Source organism: Salmo trutta, chromosome 1, assembly GCF_901001165.1.
Source record: "Salmo trutta chromosome 1, fSalTru1.1, whole genome shotgun sequence".
NCBI classification, from domain to species: Eukaryota; Metazoa; Chordata; class Actinopteri; order Salmoniformes; family Salmonidae; genus Salmo; species Salmo trutta.
The window spans coordinates 75,753,437-75,771,128 of record NC_042957.1 but is presented as its reverse complement, the minus strand read 5'-3'; the positions used below and the strand labels follow the sequence as shown (position 1 = coordinate 75,771,128).

Here is a 17,692-nt window from a genome sequence, read left to right as displayed (position 1 = left end):
TCCTTTCACCAGGGGTGAATTCTGTATGACATCATTGTATTCTGTGTATTTGTAATTCTGTGTGATTAGTTAGGTATTTAGTAAATAAATAATTAAACCCAATTTTGTATTGCTGATTCAACTTGTTAGCCAGGGTTCGTGAAGATAACCAAGAATTTACAACTTTCATTATGAGACTGAAAATAAGATAAGGGTTAATATTGACTGCTATCGATGTAAAATATTACTAAGTATTTTAAGAGTTTATTCGGAAGATAACAGCTCTATAAACGTTCTTCTGTGGTGCCCCGACTTTCTAGTTAATTACATTTACATGATTAGCTTAATCAGGTAATATTAATTAGAGAAATCATTTTATAAGTTAGCATGTCATATCACTTAATCCGGCATAGCCAAAGACACGACAATTGCTATACTGTAATTATTTCGCCACTATGGCCTATTTATTGCCTTACCTCCCTTATCCTACACACTGTATATAGACTCTTGTCTATTGTATTATTGACTGTATGTTTGTTTATTCCATGTGTAACTCTGTGTTGTTGTCTGTGTCGCACTGCTTTGCTTTATCTTGGCCAGGTAGCAGTTTTTGTTCTCAACTAGCCTTCCTGGTTAAATAAAGGTGAAATAAAAATAAAATACAACACCAACCACCCGAGCCACTGCCTGTTCACCCCGCTATCATCCAGGTGAGGTCAGTACAGGTGCAAAGCTGGGACCGAGACTGAAAAACAGCTTCTATCAAGGCCATCAGACTGTTAAACAGCTATCACTAGCACAGAGGTTGCTACCTACATACAGACTGTCATTGGCCACTTTAATAAATGGAACACTAGTCACTTTAATATAAGTTATGTAAACATTACTCATCTCATATGAATATACTGTATTCTATACCATTTACTGTATCTCAGTCTATGCCACTCTGACTTTGCTCCTCCATATATTTATATATTCTTAATTCCATTCCTCTACTTAGATGTGTGTTTTAGGTATATGTTGTGGAATTGTTAGATATTACTTGTTAGACATTGCTGCACTGTCGGAACTAAAAAGCACAAGCATTTCACTACACTGCTAACGATGTGTATGTGACCAATAAAATATGATTTGAAGATACATATTATGCTCCATACAGGTTACCACGGTTAATCAGACTTAGTAACCTGATTAAGATAGGGAGATGATGTAATGTGTATGCTGAGAGTCCTGAAGCAAGTGCAGGGAGTGAATCACTTTGTAAATAAACAAACATGGCCAAAACAAGAACCACGAGCAGCTACAGACATGAAACAATAACGCCTGGGGAAGGAACCAAAGGGAGTGACAGATAAAGAGAAGGTAATCAAGAAGGTGATGAAGTCCAGGTGAGTCTGAGGTGCTGGTGCGTGTAACAATGGTGACAGGTGTGTGCAATAATGAGCAGCCTGGTGACCTAGAGCACTGGAGGGAGTATACTTGACAGATGTTCACTAAATGTTTTCTACAGATCCTTTATTTAGGGATCTGGAACCTCTTCACTAGATGTTTTATACTGATCCTTTATTTAGGGATCTGGAACCTCTTCACTAGATGTTTTATACTGATCCTTTATTTAGGGATCTGGAACCTCTTCACTAGATGTTTTATACTGATCCTTTATTTAGGGATCTGGAACCGGTGTCGAATAGGAGGGAGATGAAATATGACACATTTTTGCTTTCTGGTGTTTTTTCATTGGCCCTAAATGAGCAAAGCTCTTTCCACATAAACAGACATAGGGTTTCTCTCTAGTGTGTGTTCGCTTGTGTGAATTCAGGCTTACTGATTGAGCAAAGCTCTTTCCACAATGATCACAGCTGTAAGGCTTCTCTCCTGTGTGTATTCGCTGGTGTATAGTTAGTTTTTCTGATACAGCAAAGCTCTTCCCACACTGATCACAGCTATAGGGCTTCTCTCCTGTGTGTGTTCGCTGGTGTACAGTCAGGGAGGAAGCTAGACCAAAGCTCTTCCCACATAGACAAACATAAGTTCTCTCTCCAGTGTGTGTTAGCTGGTGTCTAATCAGGGAGGAAACTACAGAAAAGCTCTTCCCACACTGACCACAGCTATAAGGCTTCTCTCCTGTGTGTATTCGCTGGTGTATAGTTAGTTTTTCTGACACAGCAAAGCTCTTTCCACACTGATCACAGCTATAAGGCTTCTCTCCTGTGTGTATTCGCTGGTGTATGGTTAGTTTTTATGATATTGAAAAGCTCTTTCCACACTGATCACATCTATAAGGCTTCTCTCCTGTGTGTATTAGCTGGTGTGTAGTCAGGTTGACTGACTGATTGAAGCTCTTCCCACACTGATGACAGCTATAAGGCTTCTCTCCAGTATGTATGCGCTGGTGTATGGTTAAGGCTCCTGCACTAACAAAGCTTTTCCCACAATCAAGGCAGGGGTAAGGCTTTTCCACTGTATGAATTCTTACATTAGATTTGAAGGTGTTTGATGCAGCAAAACTCTTCCCACACTGATCACAGTGAATAATGAAGCCACTCTGGCTTGTGAAACTCTTCCCACAGTCAGAGCAGCAGTGATGAGGTTTCTTCCCTGTACGTCTCTGCTGGTGTTTCTTGAGATGTTCTGATCTGGAGACACTCTTCTCTGTCTCGTCAGCAACATGATGTTGTTGAGGCTCCCCAGATGATAAGTCCCTCCCACTGAGAGAACAACGGTTTGGTGTGTCCCCTGTGAAACAATGACATTGGATAACTAGGTTTAGCAGACTTACAGGAGCAATTAGGGTTAAGTACCTTGCTCAAGGGCACAGACAGATTTTTACATTGTCGGCTCAGAGATTCGAATCAGCAACCGTTCGATTAGTGGCCCAACACTCTTAACCACTAACCTACCTGCTGCCCTTATCAATATACACTCAGTGGCCAGTTTATTAGGTAACCCCATCCCCCCCCCCATATTCACAAAACTGGATCGACTATTTACTGACTACTGAGTGTATACTGTTTATAAATCAATTAACAGAAGTTACAGAAACAGATTGTAGTCTCATCCACCCCCCCATTGTTCTTACTTGATGAAATCAAATCTTCCTCCTCGTGTCCTTCTCTCACAGTTCCACTCTGCCCTGGTGTTTTCCTGCAGTCGACCAGCAGCACAGACACCCTCTTCAGACCCAGCAGTAAGGAGCTACCAGGAGAGTTGTGACCAGGGGACTCTGGCAGGGTGGAGGGGGATGGACTAGCTCTGTCCTGGTGACCACAGGAAGTATTGTACATAGAATATCATTAGACCAAACATTTGATTACTTTATTCTATATCTGATTGGTGCATCCTTATAATACCTCCTTTCTCCTGAAGTGTGCAATAGTTCACTACTTTCCACAAATGCAGTTTTTTTCAATTCACTTTTTCTAAATGGAAGTGGTACTTGTAATGCCCCTTGTCTTATGTTCAGAACCTTTAAGCAGTCATTGGAGTTGAACACATCTTTCACCCCTGAGTTAATCTTGGTTGGTCAGCCGCTCTATTTAGTGCTGGGTTCATACGTGTTAGGAGGTGAGCTTAAGAGATGATGGAACGAGGAGGACGCCAACCTCTGCCAAATAGTGATTTGTCAAAATAACCAGAGGAAAAACCAAAACACCTGACCTACTGCTGCTCATTATGATGTAGTATTTGGAGCCAAATTCATTAATTATTTGGTTTTACCTTCCACCCTAAATTAAATGAATGTCAATTTATACAGTTATCCCTATGTACAATAGAGCCATGTCTTTCTGGTGCCTTTTACAGCTTGTTTCTAGCCTAAAGCGTAGCACAGTTATGCACCCTATACATTTATATAATCAGGGTTTGGGGGGCATTAGCCCCTCCGCCACCCAATGCGCCACACCACTGGAATTGCCGTTGACAAATATCCAACACATGGGCTAGTCTACCATCCAGATCAGAGCTGTAGATGCAATCAAGCCTGTCTAATGGCAGAGTTGTTATTTTGGCAATGTTGATCAACACATATTTGGATAAAAAATTCAAGACAGGAAAAGGAGCATACTAGAATCTATTTTGGATGTACGAAACTGGTGAGTTTGTTCTGATGCAAGAAAACATGCATTTGAACACTGCAGTAAACAACATGCTGTTTACATGTGTATTTAACCTCCTCCGCCCTCCCTTCGGCAAATCAGATCCCGACTCCAATCTGCTACTCTCTGCCCATCCACATCGACGGTCAAGTTTCTTTTGTACACATCACTGAAAATCTGAAATGGTCCACCCACACAGACAATGTGGTGAAGAAGGCTGAACAGCACCTCTTCAACCTCAGGAGGCTGAAGAAATTAATCTTGGCCCCTAATACCCAGAAGGCGAGGTTAGTACAGGTGCATCAAAGCTGGGACATAGAAGCTGTTTTTCAGGCTCTAACTCAAGGCCGTCAGACTGTTAAATAGCCATCACTAACCAGCCTCCACCCAGTACCCTGCCTTGAACGTAGTCACTGTCACTAACCAGCCTCCACCCAGTACCCTGCCTTGAACGTAGTCACTGTCACTAACCAGCCTCCACCCAGTACCCTGCCTTGAACGTAGTCACTGTCACTAACCAGCCTCCACCCAGTGCCCTGCCCTGAACGTAGTCACTGTCACTAACCAGCCTCCACCCAGTACCCTGCCTTGAACGTAGTCACTGTCACTAACCAGCCTCCACCCAGTACCCTGCCTTGAACGTAGTCACTGTCACTAACCAGCCTCCACCCAGTACCCTGCCCTGAACGTAGTCACTGTCACTAACCAGCCTCCACCCAGTACCCTGCCTTGAACGTAGTCACTGTCACTAACCAGCCTCCACCCAGTACCCTGCCTTGATCGTAGTCACTGTCACTAGCTGACCAACACCCAGTTGTGCTACCATGTAACTTAGAGGCTGCTGCCCTATGTACATAGACATGGAACACTGGTCACTTTAATAATGTTTACATACTGTTTTAACCACTTCATATGTATATACTATATTCTAGTCAAGGCCATCCTATTCAACTATTGCTGTATATATACTAAATATTCTATCCACATACTGTATATCTGTAGAATATGTATTATGGAATTTTGTGTGTGTGTATGATATACTAAATATTCTATCCACATACTGTCCATAATGTCTATACATCCTGTGATGGAAAATATTATGTGAATAGTAGCCTTGAAAATGTTCATTTTGTCATTGTGTCATAAATAATCCTTGGTTCCTGCCTGTGCTTGGTAAAGATATGACCCCCTCCTTAGGAGCATCTGGTAGATCGTCCAGAATATGTTCTATAAGTTAAGACAGGAGATGGTGCCAGACACATGCCAGAACCAACCCTATGAATGATGACTATGTAACGTGTCTGTAACCAGTATATAAGAGATCTAACGGGACTGCCGAGGGAGCTACCTTCAGAACGGTACTTTATGCCTCCAAGTTTGACTGACCTCTCCATCATGCTGATTATAAACAATGATTCATTTGTGATTATCTTAAGTGTCCCTGTGTAGAATTTACACAACAAATCCAATCCCATTACACTACATGTATGTATGTAGTATGTAGACATGCGCTCGTCGAACATCTCATTTCAAAATCATGGACATTAATATGGAGTTGGTCCCCCCCTTTGCTGCTATAACAGCCTCCACTCTCCAGGGAAGGCTTTCCACGAGATGTTGGAACATTGCTTCGGGGACTTGTTTCAATTCAGCCACGAGCATTGGTGAGGTCGTGCACTAATGTTGGCTAATTAAGCCTGGCTTGCGGTCTGTGTTCCAATTCATCCCAAAGGTGTTTGATGGGGTTGCGGTCAGGGCTCTGTGCGGGCCAGTCAAGTTCTTCCACACCAATCTCAACAAACCATTTCTGTATGGAGGTTGGCAATGTCATGCTGAAACAGGAAAGGGCCTTCCCCAAACTGTTGCCACAAAGTTGGAAGCACAGAATCGTCTAGAACGTAATTCTAGAACTCCCTTCACTGTAACTAAGGGACCAAGCCCGAACCATGAAAAACAGCCCCAGACAATTATTCCTCCTCCACCAAAATGTACAGTTGGCACTATGCATTGGGGCAGGTAGCGTTCTCCTGGCATCTGCCAAACCCAGACTGGTCCGTCGGCGGCGAGCCTTACACCACTCAAGCCGACGCTTGGCATTGCGCATGGTGATCTTTGGATTATGTGCGGCTGCTCAGCTATGGAAACCCATTTCATGAAACTACCGACGAACAGTTATTGTGCTGCCGTTGTGTCCAGAGGCAGTTTGGAACTCGGTAGGGAGTGTTGCAACCGAGGACGGACAATTTTTACTCACTGCGCGCTTCAGTACTCGGTGGTCCCGTTCTGTGAGCTTGTGTGGCGTACCCCTTCTCGATTGACCCATTGTTGCTCCTAGACGTTCTACTTCACAATAAAAGGACTTACAGTTGACCGGGGAAGCTCTAGCAGGGCTTGTTGGAAAGGTAGCATCCTATTATGGTGCCACGTTGAAAGTCACTGAACTCTTCAGTAAGGCCATTCTACTGCCAATGTTTGTCTATGGAGATTGCATGGCGGTGTGCTCAATTTTATACACCTGTCAACCATGGGTGTGGCTGAAATAGCCAAATCCGATCATTTGAAGGGTGGTCCACATACTTATGAATGCACTGTATATATACTCTGGACTAATATTTCTACATTTCTTAATTTCATTATTTTGCTTTTAGATTCGTGTGTAACATTATTGTTGTGAATTGTTAGATATTACTGCACTGTTGGAACTAGGAACACAAGCATTTCACTACACCCGCAATAACATCTGCTAAGTATGTGTATGTGACCAATACAATCTGATTGTATTTGTTTTCTCAGCTACAGTTTGAGTTGTGTCCTGTCTGACAGTGAAAAAATGGCTAGCCCTTACCATAGCTTGAACTATGGAGTAGCTAGCTAGCGTTTGCGGTGGAAATTACAACATTGTTATTCAAATGAACTTTTATATTAGAATATTCTTCAATTAGTACTTTCACACAGTCTGTTGGCCTGAGAGGAGCCTCTGAGGCTTAATGCTGGTAGTTGATTTATGATGCCTTGGTGATAAGCAGGGGCGGAAATCCCGGGGGGACACACGACCCCCCCATCCTTGGAAAAATATTTGTCCCCCCCAATATATCACTGAAACATAACTATGTAATTTAAATAATATTAATAATACGCAATGAAAGCAATTGTGCTGATTATAGACACTTAATAGCGCGTTTTTAAGATTCAAAAGATTGCGACCCCCCCCACCCTTTGCCTCACAATGTTTTGATCCACTGCCAGTTCCTTAGTTGGCAAGGTAACAGACGGGTCGTATCTACTGTCTGAAAGGCACTCAATGAACATAACTGAAGTGAGGTTAATCCAGTCAATCGCGCACACACACTAGCTGAATATGCAGAGCTAGCGCGCAAATATTAACTATTAAGCTAGCTAGTACCTATTCCATTTATGTGGCCTCGTCAAAGATGGGATCTTTGCTATCGTCAATTTATTCCAAGATCAGCACGCAGATGATGTAAGTTAGTGCTTCAAAGTCCCTGCGATAAGGTTAGCGATAAACTGAAGTCCAAACTGAACAGAACTACACTCTCTTCTACCATTGTCTTAAATATATTTAATGGTCTCGTTGCAAAAGCTAAATTGTCGCAAGGGAAGTTTTATTTATTTATTTTATTTCACCTTTATTTAACCCGGGTAGCAAAGATTATAGCAAACACCACTGAAACGGAATTGGTGCTCGCTAGCTTTGCAAATTCAGCTATTGTTGGAAGCCAGCCAATATGAAACAAACTATTAAAATTACAAAAGGTTGCAGCATATGTTGTGTAAATGGTGAACTCACACAGCTGTCAACTCTTGTCATTTTAATCCGTTTCACATTTGCTAGCTACCTTTTAGATCGAAGCCCAAATAGAATGATAAAAGATGATAGAAGCCAATCTCCTACTGTAAATAACCTACACACTGTGTGTGTGTAGCCAGCCAGCCAGCCAGCCAGCCAGCCAGCCAGGTAGAAAAATGGCAGAAAAATAAAAGACGGACATCAGAGTATTTTTCAGTAAACCAAAACGCAACGTAAGAACCCTAGTAGCCTAATATCTCAAAGACTAGTTGATAAAATGTTCATAAGAAAGAAATGAAATTCTAATGGAAATGTTTCACAATGATGTCATTAGGCAGAGCAGGCAACAGATGGCACACAGACAGCAGAGTTGGGGACAGATATGCAGGGACAGACTGGCAGAGACAGGGAGTCTCAGGTAAGTTTGTTGAGTCTTTGTTTGGCAACATTATGAAAGGTTCTCCATTTTTTTGACTTGTAAAATATGAACATAATTGGAAAATGCCATGGATACCCCCACTCTCAACTTAAACTGGTGACTGAACTAAGATTTGTTAAAGGCAATGGTATTGCTGTTGTGATTAGTTGTGTAGTTTTGGGTACCGGTAGTTAGGAGTACGGCAAACACCTTATTTCTTTGGTTCCTCAATATACATTTACCATATTACAATGTAGGCTATGTGTTACAGCACTACTTTTGGTGTCCCCCTCAGGAATTGCTCTTGAGAAAATGTAATGTAATTGTCCCCTCCAAAGTTGATATCAGATTTTCGCCCCTGGTGACAAGACGTAAAGACTACATTCCATTCCATGATTAGTATATGTGTGAAATGCTGTTCTGTCTGCCAGGGCCAGGCAAACTCTCCCTCCAGTTTCTCTCCCACATCGCAAATGGACTTCATCTGTTGTGGGAAGGACCCAGTGTCCTATGCATTATCATTTCTGTATAAACAAGTAGTAAATGACCTAGAGACAGACATTTGGCGCCATGTAAATCTTGCTGTCTGTTGCGTGAAAGCACAATGTACCCTTGTATCATTTCACATATCTTATTCCTAACCCTGCTTATTTTGGGCTTTTAACTCTACACCATTGGGTGACCGTTAACACTCCATTACTGCAGTAGTTATTAATGAAGTTTGATGGTTTTGTAGAAATATAAAAGCTTCTCCTTTGATTAGAACACGTTGCAAAAGTCCATTGCATGCATTGTAAGGTAGCAGCGTGACAATTTTGTTTTTAACTGATGTAACTAGCTAACCATGTTTTGTGGGAAAATGTATGACTGCCATTTGGACATGAACTAGCTATTGTTGTCAGCTGTTGTTGTCTGCTAGCTAACTAATGGCTGCAGTTATTTGCGTAACAACCCTTCCATAAACAATTACAGCTAGTTAATGTTCTTTGCCTGTTCGTTAGCTAGCTAGCTACAAAAGTTAGCTTGTTTTCCGAAGTCCAACAGCTAAGTTAACTTTAGCTAATAGCAGCTGTATTGTTGCCAAGCAACAGAGTTCCTGACCAGGTTTGATAGAACTCTTGAGATTTGTCTGAAAATCAATTAGTAATATCAGAAATGCCACAAAAAGGTCGCACATCATTGATTCATAATGGACGGAAATGTGCACGTGAGAGCGATAAATTATCAATGTAATAAAAAATTATGCATTTACAAAATGTGTCAATCTGAAAAGTCCAAAGGTCACTTTATGGAAGCTATATGTCTGACTCCCTGATCAGATTAAGGCTAAATAAAAACAAGTGTTGTTTTTAATCCAAAGCAAGAATTTGAGCTAAACAGGTGCAGAAAACACTCTAAACTCACGACTATAATGGAATGGAATATAACATAATAATAATAGTCCAAATGATATTTTTTGAAAATGTGTTGGTAGTGAGATGCGTATATCAAAGTTACTAATCAAAAAAGAGTAATAATTTGAAAAGGGGCAATTAACATGACGGACTAGCGCATCGTTGGCCATGAATTAAAGGCTACCGAGCTAGCATTTTAGCCAGGTTGTATAGCACAACAAAAACTAAAAGCGTGTACTGTATCCATCTACAAATTCGTTGAGTCAACACACAGAAATCGGTACCATGGATAGACACATCATATTTAGCTTAGGTTGATGGGACAAAATCGTTTATGGCATCTTTTAGTTGTCACTGTTGTAGACTAAACCTAGGTGATTAGGTGTTTGGCCCTGTCCGGGGGTATCATCGGATGGGGCCACAGTGTCTTCTGATCCCTCCTGTCTCAGCCTCCAGTATTTATGCTGCAGTAGTTTATGTGTCGGGGGGCTAGGGTCAGTCTGTTACATCTGGAGTATTCTCTTGTCTTATCCGGTGTCCTGTGTGAATGTAAATATGCTCTCTCTAATTCTCTCTTTCTCTCTTTCTTTCTTTCTCTCGGAGGACCTGAGCCCTAGGACCATGCCTCAGGACTACCTGGCATGATGACTCCTTGCTGTCCCCAGTCCACCTGGCCATGCTGCTGCTCCAGTTTCAACTGTTCTGCCTGCGGCTACGGAACCCTGACCTGTGCACCCTCGACAACTACTATGATTATTATTATTTGACCATGCTGGTCATTTACGAACATTTTAACATCTTGACCATGTTCTGTTATAATATCCACCCGGCACAGCCAGAAGAGGACTGGCCACCCCTCATAGCCTGGTTCCTCTCTAGGTTTCTTCCTAGGTTTTTGGCCTTTCTCAGGAGTTTTTCCTAGGGAGTTTTTCCCAGCCACCGTGCTTCTTTCACATGCATTGCTTGCTGTTTGGGGTTTTAGGCTGGGTTTCTGTACAGCACTTTGAGATTTCAGCTGATGTACGAAGGGCTATATAAATAAATTTGATTTGATTAGATTATGTTGAAGTAGTGCTGGAATAGTTGAGGCAGCCCCTGTTATCTTTGCGGTAACTAAATCAAGTTCTTTAGTAGTTCGAAAATGTCAGAAACATGAACTTGCTTGACCATGTTATTTTACCCACTCAACGTTACTACTGTAAGGTGAACCTTGTCCTCATTATTTCTCCATGGTTCTGACTTTACCTGCTCGTTACATATTGCCTTGTATCAAACTGTGCTTTAGGCTAGTAGGCTACTTGGCTGAAGGACAAAATATCCCTGGTTTTTATTACCATCATTGTTTATTTTGTCCAGCTGTTCAAAGGGAGCGAAGGGATATGGAAGGTCAAAGATGATTAAAACTAGGCCTATACATATTATATACCACATTAGGCATACTGTTAATAAAAGTAAACCAAATTTACCTGATCCATCGTGGAAGCTATTCTTTCTTTAGCGTTTCTTCAACAACGAAAACGTGACAGTAAATCTATAGCTAGCTTACACTACAGTTACTGTCTTTGTTACAGCGTTCAGATAAAGAACAGCTAGACCAGAGCAATCAAACATTTTTAAATATCAAAACTCGATTTAAGTTGTGACAAATAAGTGTCTGATGTGGATTAATCTTACTTCTGATAGATCCTGGATAAGATTTTACCTGATCTATTAAAGTCAATAAAACGTTTAACGCCCTATTCACCAAGAATCCTGTTGTCTCTTATCGTCTACTTCTACCAGAGTCTGTTGGAACAACGTCCTCTTCGAGAGTCCAGATAGTTTGAATTGTCTCAGACACAGCAAAAGTAGCCTATAAAATACTAGACGGGTTACAGCAGCGCTCTCCGTGGAGCGAACCAGTAAAACCCGATGTCTGTTCAATCCGACATCTGTAGCGGCCATAAACAATTTACAGCGAAGCAGCCTTGGTAGAGGTTGGGGCATTCATCCTTCCTGCGATCCACGGAGCAGAGCAGACTGTGAAGGATGGGGTCTAATTCTTCTTTGGAATTATGGCGGTTCGCAAAGTTTTTTTTATAGGTGCATGCCGCCACCAACTGATTTGTCTGTTTATCAGCCTACTATTATGTAGTACTATTCTGTAGTATGAATTAATTACACTTTGTGAAAATTCCCAACCAACTAACCCTACACCTATTAAAACCTCATCATTATTCCACTGATCCTACACCAGGCAAGCAGACTGGGAGGACGGGATTTTATCGTTCAAAACAACTTGTAACTCTGCAGTAAAATATTGTACACCCAAGTACTTCACTGCAGCTGCCACCACAACATCTATCCACTATGATTTATGTTCTATTCCTGCAACCCCCCAATAAAACCTTACTGAAGCATGTTATTCCAATCACTCTCTATTGACCTCAGCCTAATCACAGAGATCCTCTCAGGATCCTTCACCCTGGACTAGAGGTCGACCGATTATGATTTTTTTTTACGCCGATGCCGATGATTGGAGGACCAAATAAACTGATACCGATTAATCTGACAATTTTTTTGTTTGTTATTTGTAATAATGACAATTACAACAATACTGAATGAACACTTATTTTAACTTAATATAATGCATAAATACTATCAATTTAGCCTCAAATAAATAATGAAACATGTTCAATTTGGTTTAAATAATGCAAAAACAAAGTGTTGGAGAAGAAAGTAAAAGTGCAATATGTGCCATGTAAAAAAGCTAACGTTTAAGTTCCTTGCTCAGAACATGAGAACATATGAAAGCTGGTGGTTCCTTTTAACATGAGTCTTCAATATTCCCAGGTAAGAAGTTTTAGGTTGTAGTTATTATAGGAATTATAGGACTATTTCTCTCTATACGATTTGTATTTCATATACCTTTGACTATTGGATGTTCTTATAGGCACTTTAGTATTGCCAGTGTAACAGTATAGCTTCCGTCCCTCTCCTCGCTCCTACCTGGCCTCAAACCAGGAACACATTGACAACAGCCACCCTTGAAGCAGCATTACCCATGCAGAGCAAGGGGAACAACTACTCCAAGTCTCAGAGTGAGTGACGTTTGAAACGCTATTAGCGCGCACCCGGCTAACTAGCTAGCCATTTCACATCGGTTACACCAGCCTAATCTTGGGAGTTGATAGGCTTGAAGTCATAAACAACGCAATGCTTGAAGAATTGCGAAGAGCTGCTGGCAAAACGCACGAAAGTGCTGTTTGAATGAATGCTTACGAGCCTGCTGGTGCCTACCACCGCTCAGTCAGACTGCTCTATCAAATATCAAATCATAGACTGTATTATAATATAATAAACACACAGAAATACGAGCCTTAGGTCATTAATATGGTCGAATCCGGAAACTATCATCTCGAAAACAAAACGTTTATTTTTTCAGTGAAATACGGAACCGTTCTGTATTTTATCTAACGGGTGGCATCCCTAAGTCTAAATATTCCTGTTACATTGCACAACCTTCAATGTTATGTCATAATTACGTAAAATTCTGGCAAATTAGTTCGCAACGAGCCAGGCGGCCCAAACTGTTGCATATAGTCTGACTCTGCGTGCAATGAACGCAAGAGAACTGACACAATGTCACCTGGTTAATATTGCCTGCTAACCTGGATTTTTTTAGCTAAATATGCAGGTTTAAAAATAGATACTTCTGTGTATTGATTTTAAGAAAGGCATTGATGTTTATGGGTAGGTACACGTTGGAGCAACGACAGTCCTTTTTCGCGAATGCGCACCGCATCGATTATATGCAACGCAGGACAGGCTAGATAAACTAGTAATATCAACCATGTGTAGTTAACTAGTGATTATGATTTTTTATTTTTTTTATTTTAATGTCACCTTTATTTAACCAGGTAGGCAAGTTGAGAACAAGTTCTCATTTACAATTGCGACCTGGCCAAGATAAAGCAAAGCAGTTCGACAACATACAAAAACACAGAGTTACAAAATAAATAAATACAGTAGGGGAAGAGGTAGTAGTTTGGGCTAAATTATAGATGGGCTATGTACAGGTGCAGTGATCTGGGAGCTGCTCTGATAGCTGGTGCTTAAAGCTAGTGAAGGAGATAAGTGTTTCCAGTTTCAGAGATTTTTGTAGTTCGTTCCAGTCATTGGCAGCAGAGAACTGGAAGTAGAGACGACCAAAGGAGGAGTTGGCTTTAGGGGTGACCAGAGAGATATACCTGCTGGAGCGCGTGCTTCAGGTGGGTGCTGCTATGGTGACCAGTGAGCGGAGATAGGGGGGGGACTTTACCTAGCAGGGTCTTGTAGATGACCTGGAGCCAATGTGTTTGGCGACGATTATGAAGTGAAGGCCAGCCAACGAGAGCGTACAGGTCGCAGTGGTGGGTAGTATATAGGGCTTTGGTGACAAAACGGATGGCACTGTGATAGACTGCATCCAGCTTGTTGAGTAGGGTATTGGAGGCTATTTTGTAAATGACATCGCCAAAGTCGAGGATTGGTAGGATGGTCAGTTTTACGAGGGTATGTTTGGCAGCATGAGTGAAGGATGCTTTGTTGCGAAATAGGAAGCCAATTCTAGATTTAACTTTGGATTGGAGATGATTAATGCGAGTCTGGAAGGAGAGTTTACAGTCTAACCAGACACCTAGGTATTTGTAGTTGTCCACAAATTCTAAGTCAGAACCGTCCAGAGAAGTGATGCTGGACAGGCGGGCAGGTGCGAGCAGTGATCAGTTGAAGGGCATGCATTTAGTTTTACTTGTATTTAGGAGCAGTTGGAGACCACGGAAGGAGAGTTGTATGGCATTGAAGCTCGTCTGGAGGGTTGTTAACACAGTGTCCAAAGAAGGGCCAGAAGTATACAGAATGGTGTCGTCTGCGTAGAGGTGGATCAGAGATTCACCAGCAGCAAGAGCGACATCATTGATGTATACAGAGAAAAGAGTTGGCCCAAGTTGGCCCAAGATTGATTGATTGTTTTTTTATCAGATAAGTTTAATGCTAGCTAGCAACTTACCTTGGCTTCTTACTGCATTCGCGTAACAGGCAGGCTCCTCGTGGAGTGCAATGTAAAGCAGGTGGTTAGAGCGTTGGACTAGTTAACCGTAAGGTTGTGTAACCAATGTGAAATGGCTAGTTAGTTAGCGGTGGTGCGCGCTAATAGCGTTTCAATCAGTGACGTCACTCGCTCGGAGACCTGAAGTAGGGTTTCCCCTTGCAAGGGCCGCGGCTTTGTGGCGCGATGGGTAACGATGCTTCGTGGGGTGTCAGTTGTTGATGTGTGCAAGGGTCCCTGGTTCGAGCCCAGGTTGGGGCGAAGAGAGGGACGGAACCTACACTGTTACAGTTGCAAGATTGAAACCCCGAGCTGACAAGGTAAAAATCTGTCGTTCTGCCCCTGAACAAGGCAGTCATTGAAAATAAGAATGTGTTCTTAACTGACGAAGCATCGTTACCCATCGCGCCACAAAAGCCGCGGCCCTTGCAACGCAAGGGGAAACCCTACTTCAAGTCTCAGAGCGAGTGACGTCACTGATTGAAACGCTATTAGCACGCACCACCGCTAACTAACTAGCCATTTCACATCAGTAACATATATGGCCACAAAATCCTGATACACAGTAACCAGACATCTCTTAAACCAATCAGATGGATCAACACCCTCCCTATCTTTCTGTAGTCTCTCCAATACTTCTAGATCTACTACTGGAGGTGGGAGGAGCCATGGTGGATTCACATGCCCCCTAATGCCCCCCAAACCCTGATTATGTAAATGTATAGGATGCAATACTGCAATGCTTTAGGCTAGAAACAAGCTGTAAAGGCACAAGAAAGACATGGCTCTAATGTAAATGGAAATATCTTTGTTAAGTTTCTATTGCGGAGTTATATGACCTTAAGGTATTCAACCTTTAATTCAATGACAACCATTTTCTTGTACTTTGCTTTCAATGGGAATTGAATCATATTTTACAATGCAAGACCGTCACAATCAATTGAGCTATTCACCTTGTGAAAGCTGCAGACAATTACCTTTGACTATCCATGGTCAATTCATACTTTAATAGTTAATTCAAAACTGATTTTAGCTATTAGAGGGCAACAGTCAGCAGACTGTATATTCTCGTTTTAATCTGATGTCTAGAATTTGAGCTCGGTAGGTGCAGAAAATACTCTGAAAACTCAATTGCTAAGGACCCTGTTATAAATATGGTAACGGCTAGACAGCTCACTACGAGAGGTGGGGAATGTGTTGTGTATCTCCAATCAAGTTGATTTGAACGTTTTAATCGACAATGGTGTCATATTGGCTTAGATACGATGGTAGGGAGATTTGAATTTAACAGAAATGCTGAATCCAGATGTCTTCGCTCCAATGTTTTTTCAAGTTCTAATGTAAAAAACTATATATCAAAACTATTTTATTTTAGACATACGTGATATTGGGATTACTCTGAAAAGCACACATGGACATTTCCTATGGGCGGATATGAAATCATTCAATATCCTGAGATCGTATTCTCTCAATATGATGACAAATACTGACAATAAGCCTACATTGTATATTTTCTCAGCACATACAATACATATGCTATTGACTGAGGTCCACATCAGGATGGATCTTGATATGCTAAGACAATTTCTGATGCTTATTTGCGCTGAGGACCTGCTCAATAATTGGACTAACTCCATATCATTCTTCGACACTAGCTATCATTGTTGTATTCCCCATGTATAAAGACGGGGCAAACACAAGCTAAAAGCACTAACTGGTAGCCCAGCAACAAAAATCACCTATTTTTAATTGTCATTTTTTTTATTTGGGCGCAACAAATTAGTGTGTAAACGGTGTGTGTGGTCGAACTGACATCAGGATAAACAATTTGAGGTGATCAAAGAAGTTAACCGGTGCCTTCAAAGCCTCTCAATGGCCAATACATAGCATCAGCAATCCAGGGTTTATATACATCACTGGTGTTGCCGATGCCTAATTATTTCTCCCTGCTTCTGACTTTACCTGCTGCTGGTTGAGCATTGCCTTGTATTATCAATCTGTGTGCGACAGGCTAGTAAACCACTTGGTTTAAATTACCACCATGGTTTCAATTGTCTTGTTGTTCAAATCGAACTCATGGCTGTGGAAGATCAAACGTGAAAACTGGACCTAGACATTTTATACACCACAATAGGATTACTATTAATAAAAGTCAACCAAACTTACCCGATCCATCGTGGAAGCTAATGTTACTGTATTCTTTCTTCAACGTTTCTTCAAATAAAACACGAAACTAAATGTGTATGCTAGTTACTTTCTTTGTCGCAACGTTCAGATAAAGAAAAGATAGACCACACCTTTTATAAAATCAAAACTCGATTTAAATTGTGACAAATGAACGTCTCATGTAGACTTATCTTACATTAGAAACATCCTGCAAACGCCTGTGGAATTCTATTTGGTTTGAAAACTCGATAGAAGCTGGTAACAAAGAACTTCCTGTTGATGCTTTTCGGCTTCTTCTGTGGTATTTAAGAGGTTCCGCCACCTACTGTACATTGTCATCAACACCTCTCTTCAAGTGGGTGAGGCGGTTATGGGAGTCATTATGCTAGAAAATAATTATGTATTATATCATGAATCTATTTAAACTGTACATTATTACATGTTTCACTGTTTTAGTATAACCCTGAATGATAGTAAATGCATTATGTCCACGTGTGGTTGTATTGTTTTTACATTTTCAAATAAAAAATTAATTAAAATCATAAATCTAAGGTATTTATATAAACAACAAAAGCAGCTTGGTTAGATAAATTCTTTGCTATTGTCTTTCAAATTAGCTCATGGCTAGATGGCTTTACATGCCTTATAGCGGTCCAATGATTGCAGGCTAAGGAACTTCTTATTCGATCAAATAAACCTCACATAGCAAATAAGCCATTAGTTTTTTGCTTGACCAAATTCAACACTCTTTCATTGACCTCCATA

General features: G+C 41.2%; 1 protein-coding gene across 1 annotated transcript; it reads right to left on the bottom strand.

Moving 5' to 3' along the window:
- Positions 1-1,617: 1,617 nt before the first annotated feature.
- Positions 1,618-17,320, bottom strand: LOC115207989 (zinc finger protein 2 homolog). Its single transcript, XM_029775667.1, has 3 exons — positions 16,928-17,320; positions 3,059-3,236; positions 1,618-2,715 (listed from the first exon to the last, which is right to left on the bottom strand). Exons 1-3 carry the CDS (start codon positions 16,934-16,936, stop codon positions 2,219-2,221), a joined length of 684 nt encoding a protein of 227 aa, XP_029631527.1. The 5' UTR covers positions 16,937-17,320; the 3' UTR covers positions 1,618-2,218.
- Positions 17,321-17,692: the final 372 nt, after the last annotated feature.

What these genes read in the sequence shown, in the direction of transcription:
- LOC115207989 (XM_029775667.1), bottom strand. An exon ending in GGAAGATTTGATTTCATCAA is followed by an intron (nt 2,716 to 3,058) that starts GTAAGAACAATG and finishes ATTGTTTCACAG; the next exon opens with GGGACACACCAAACCGTTGT.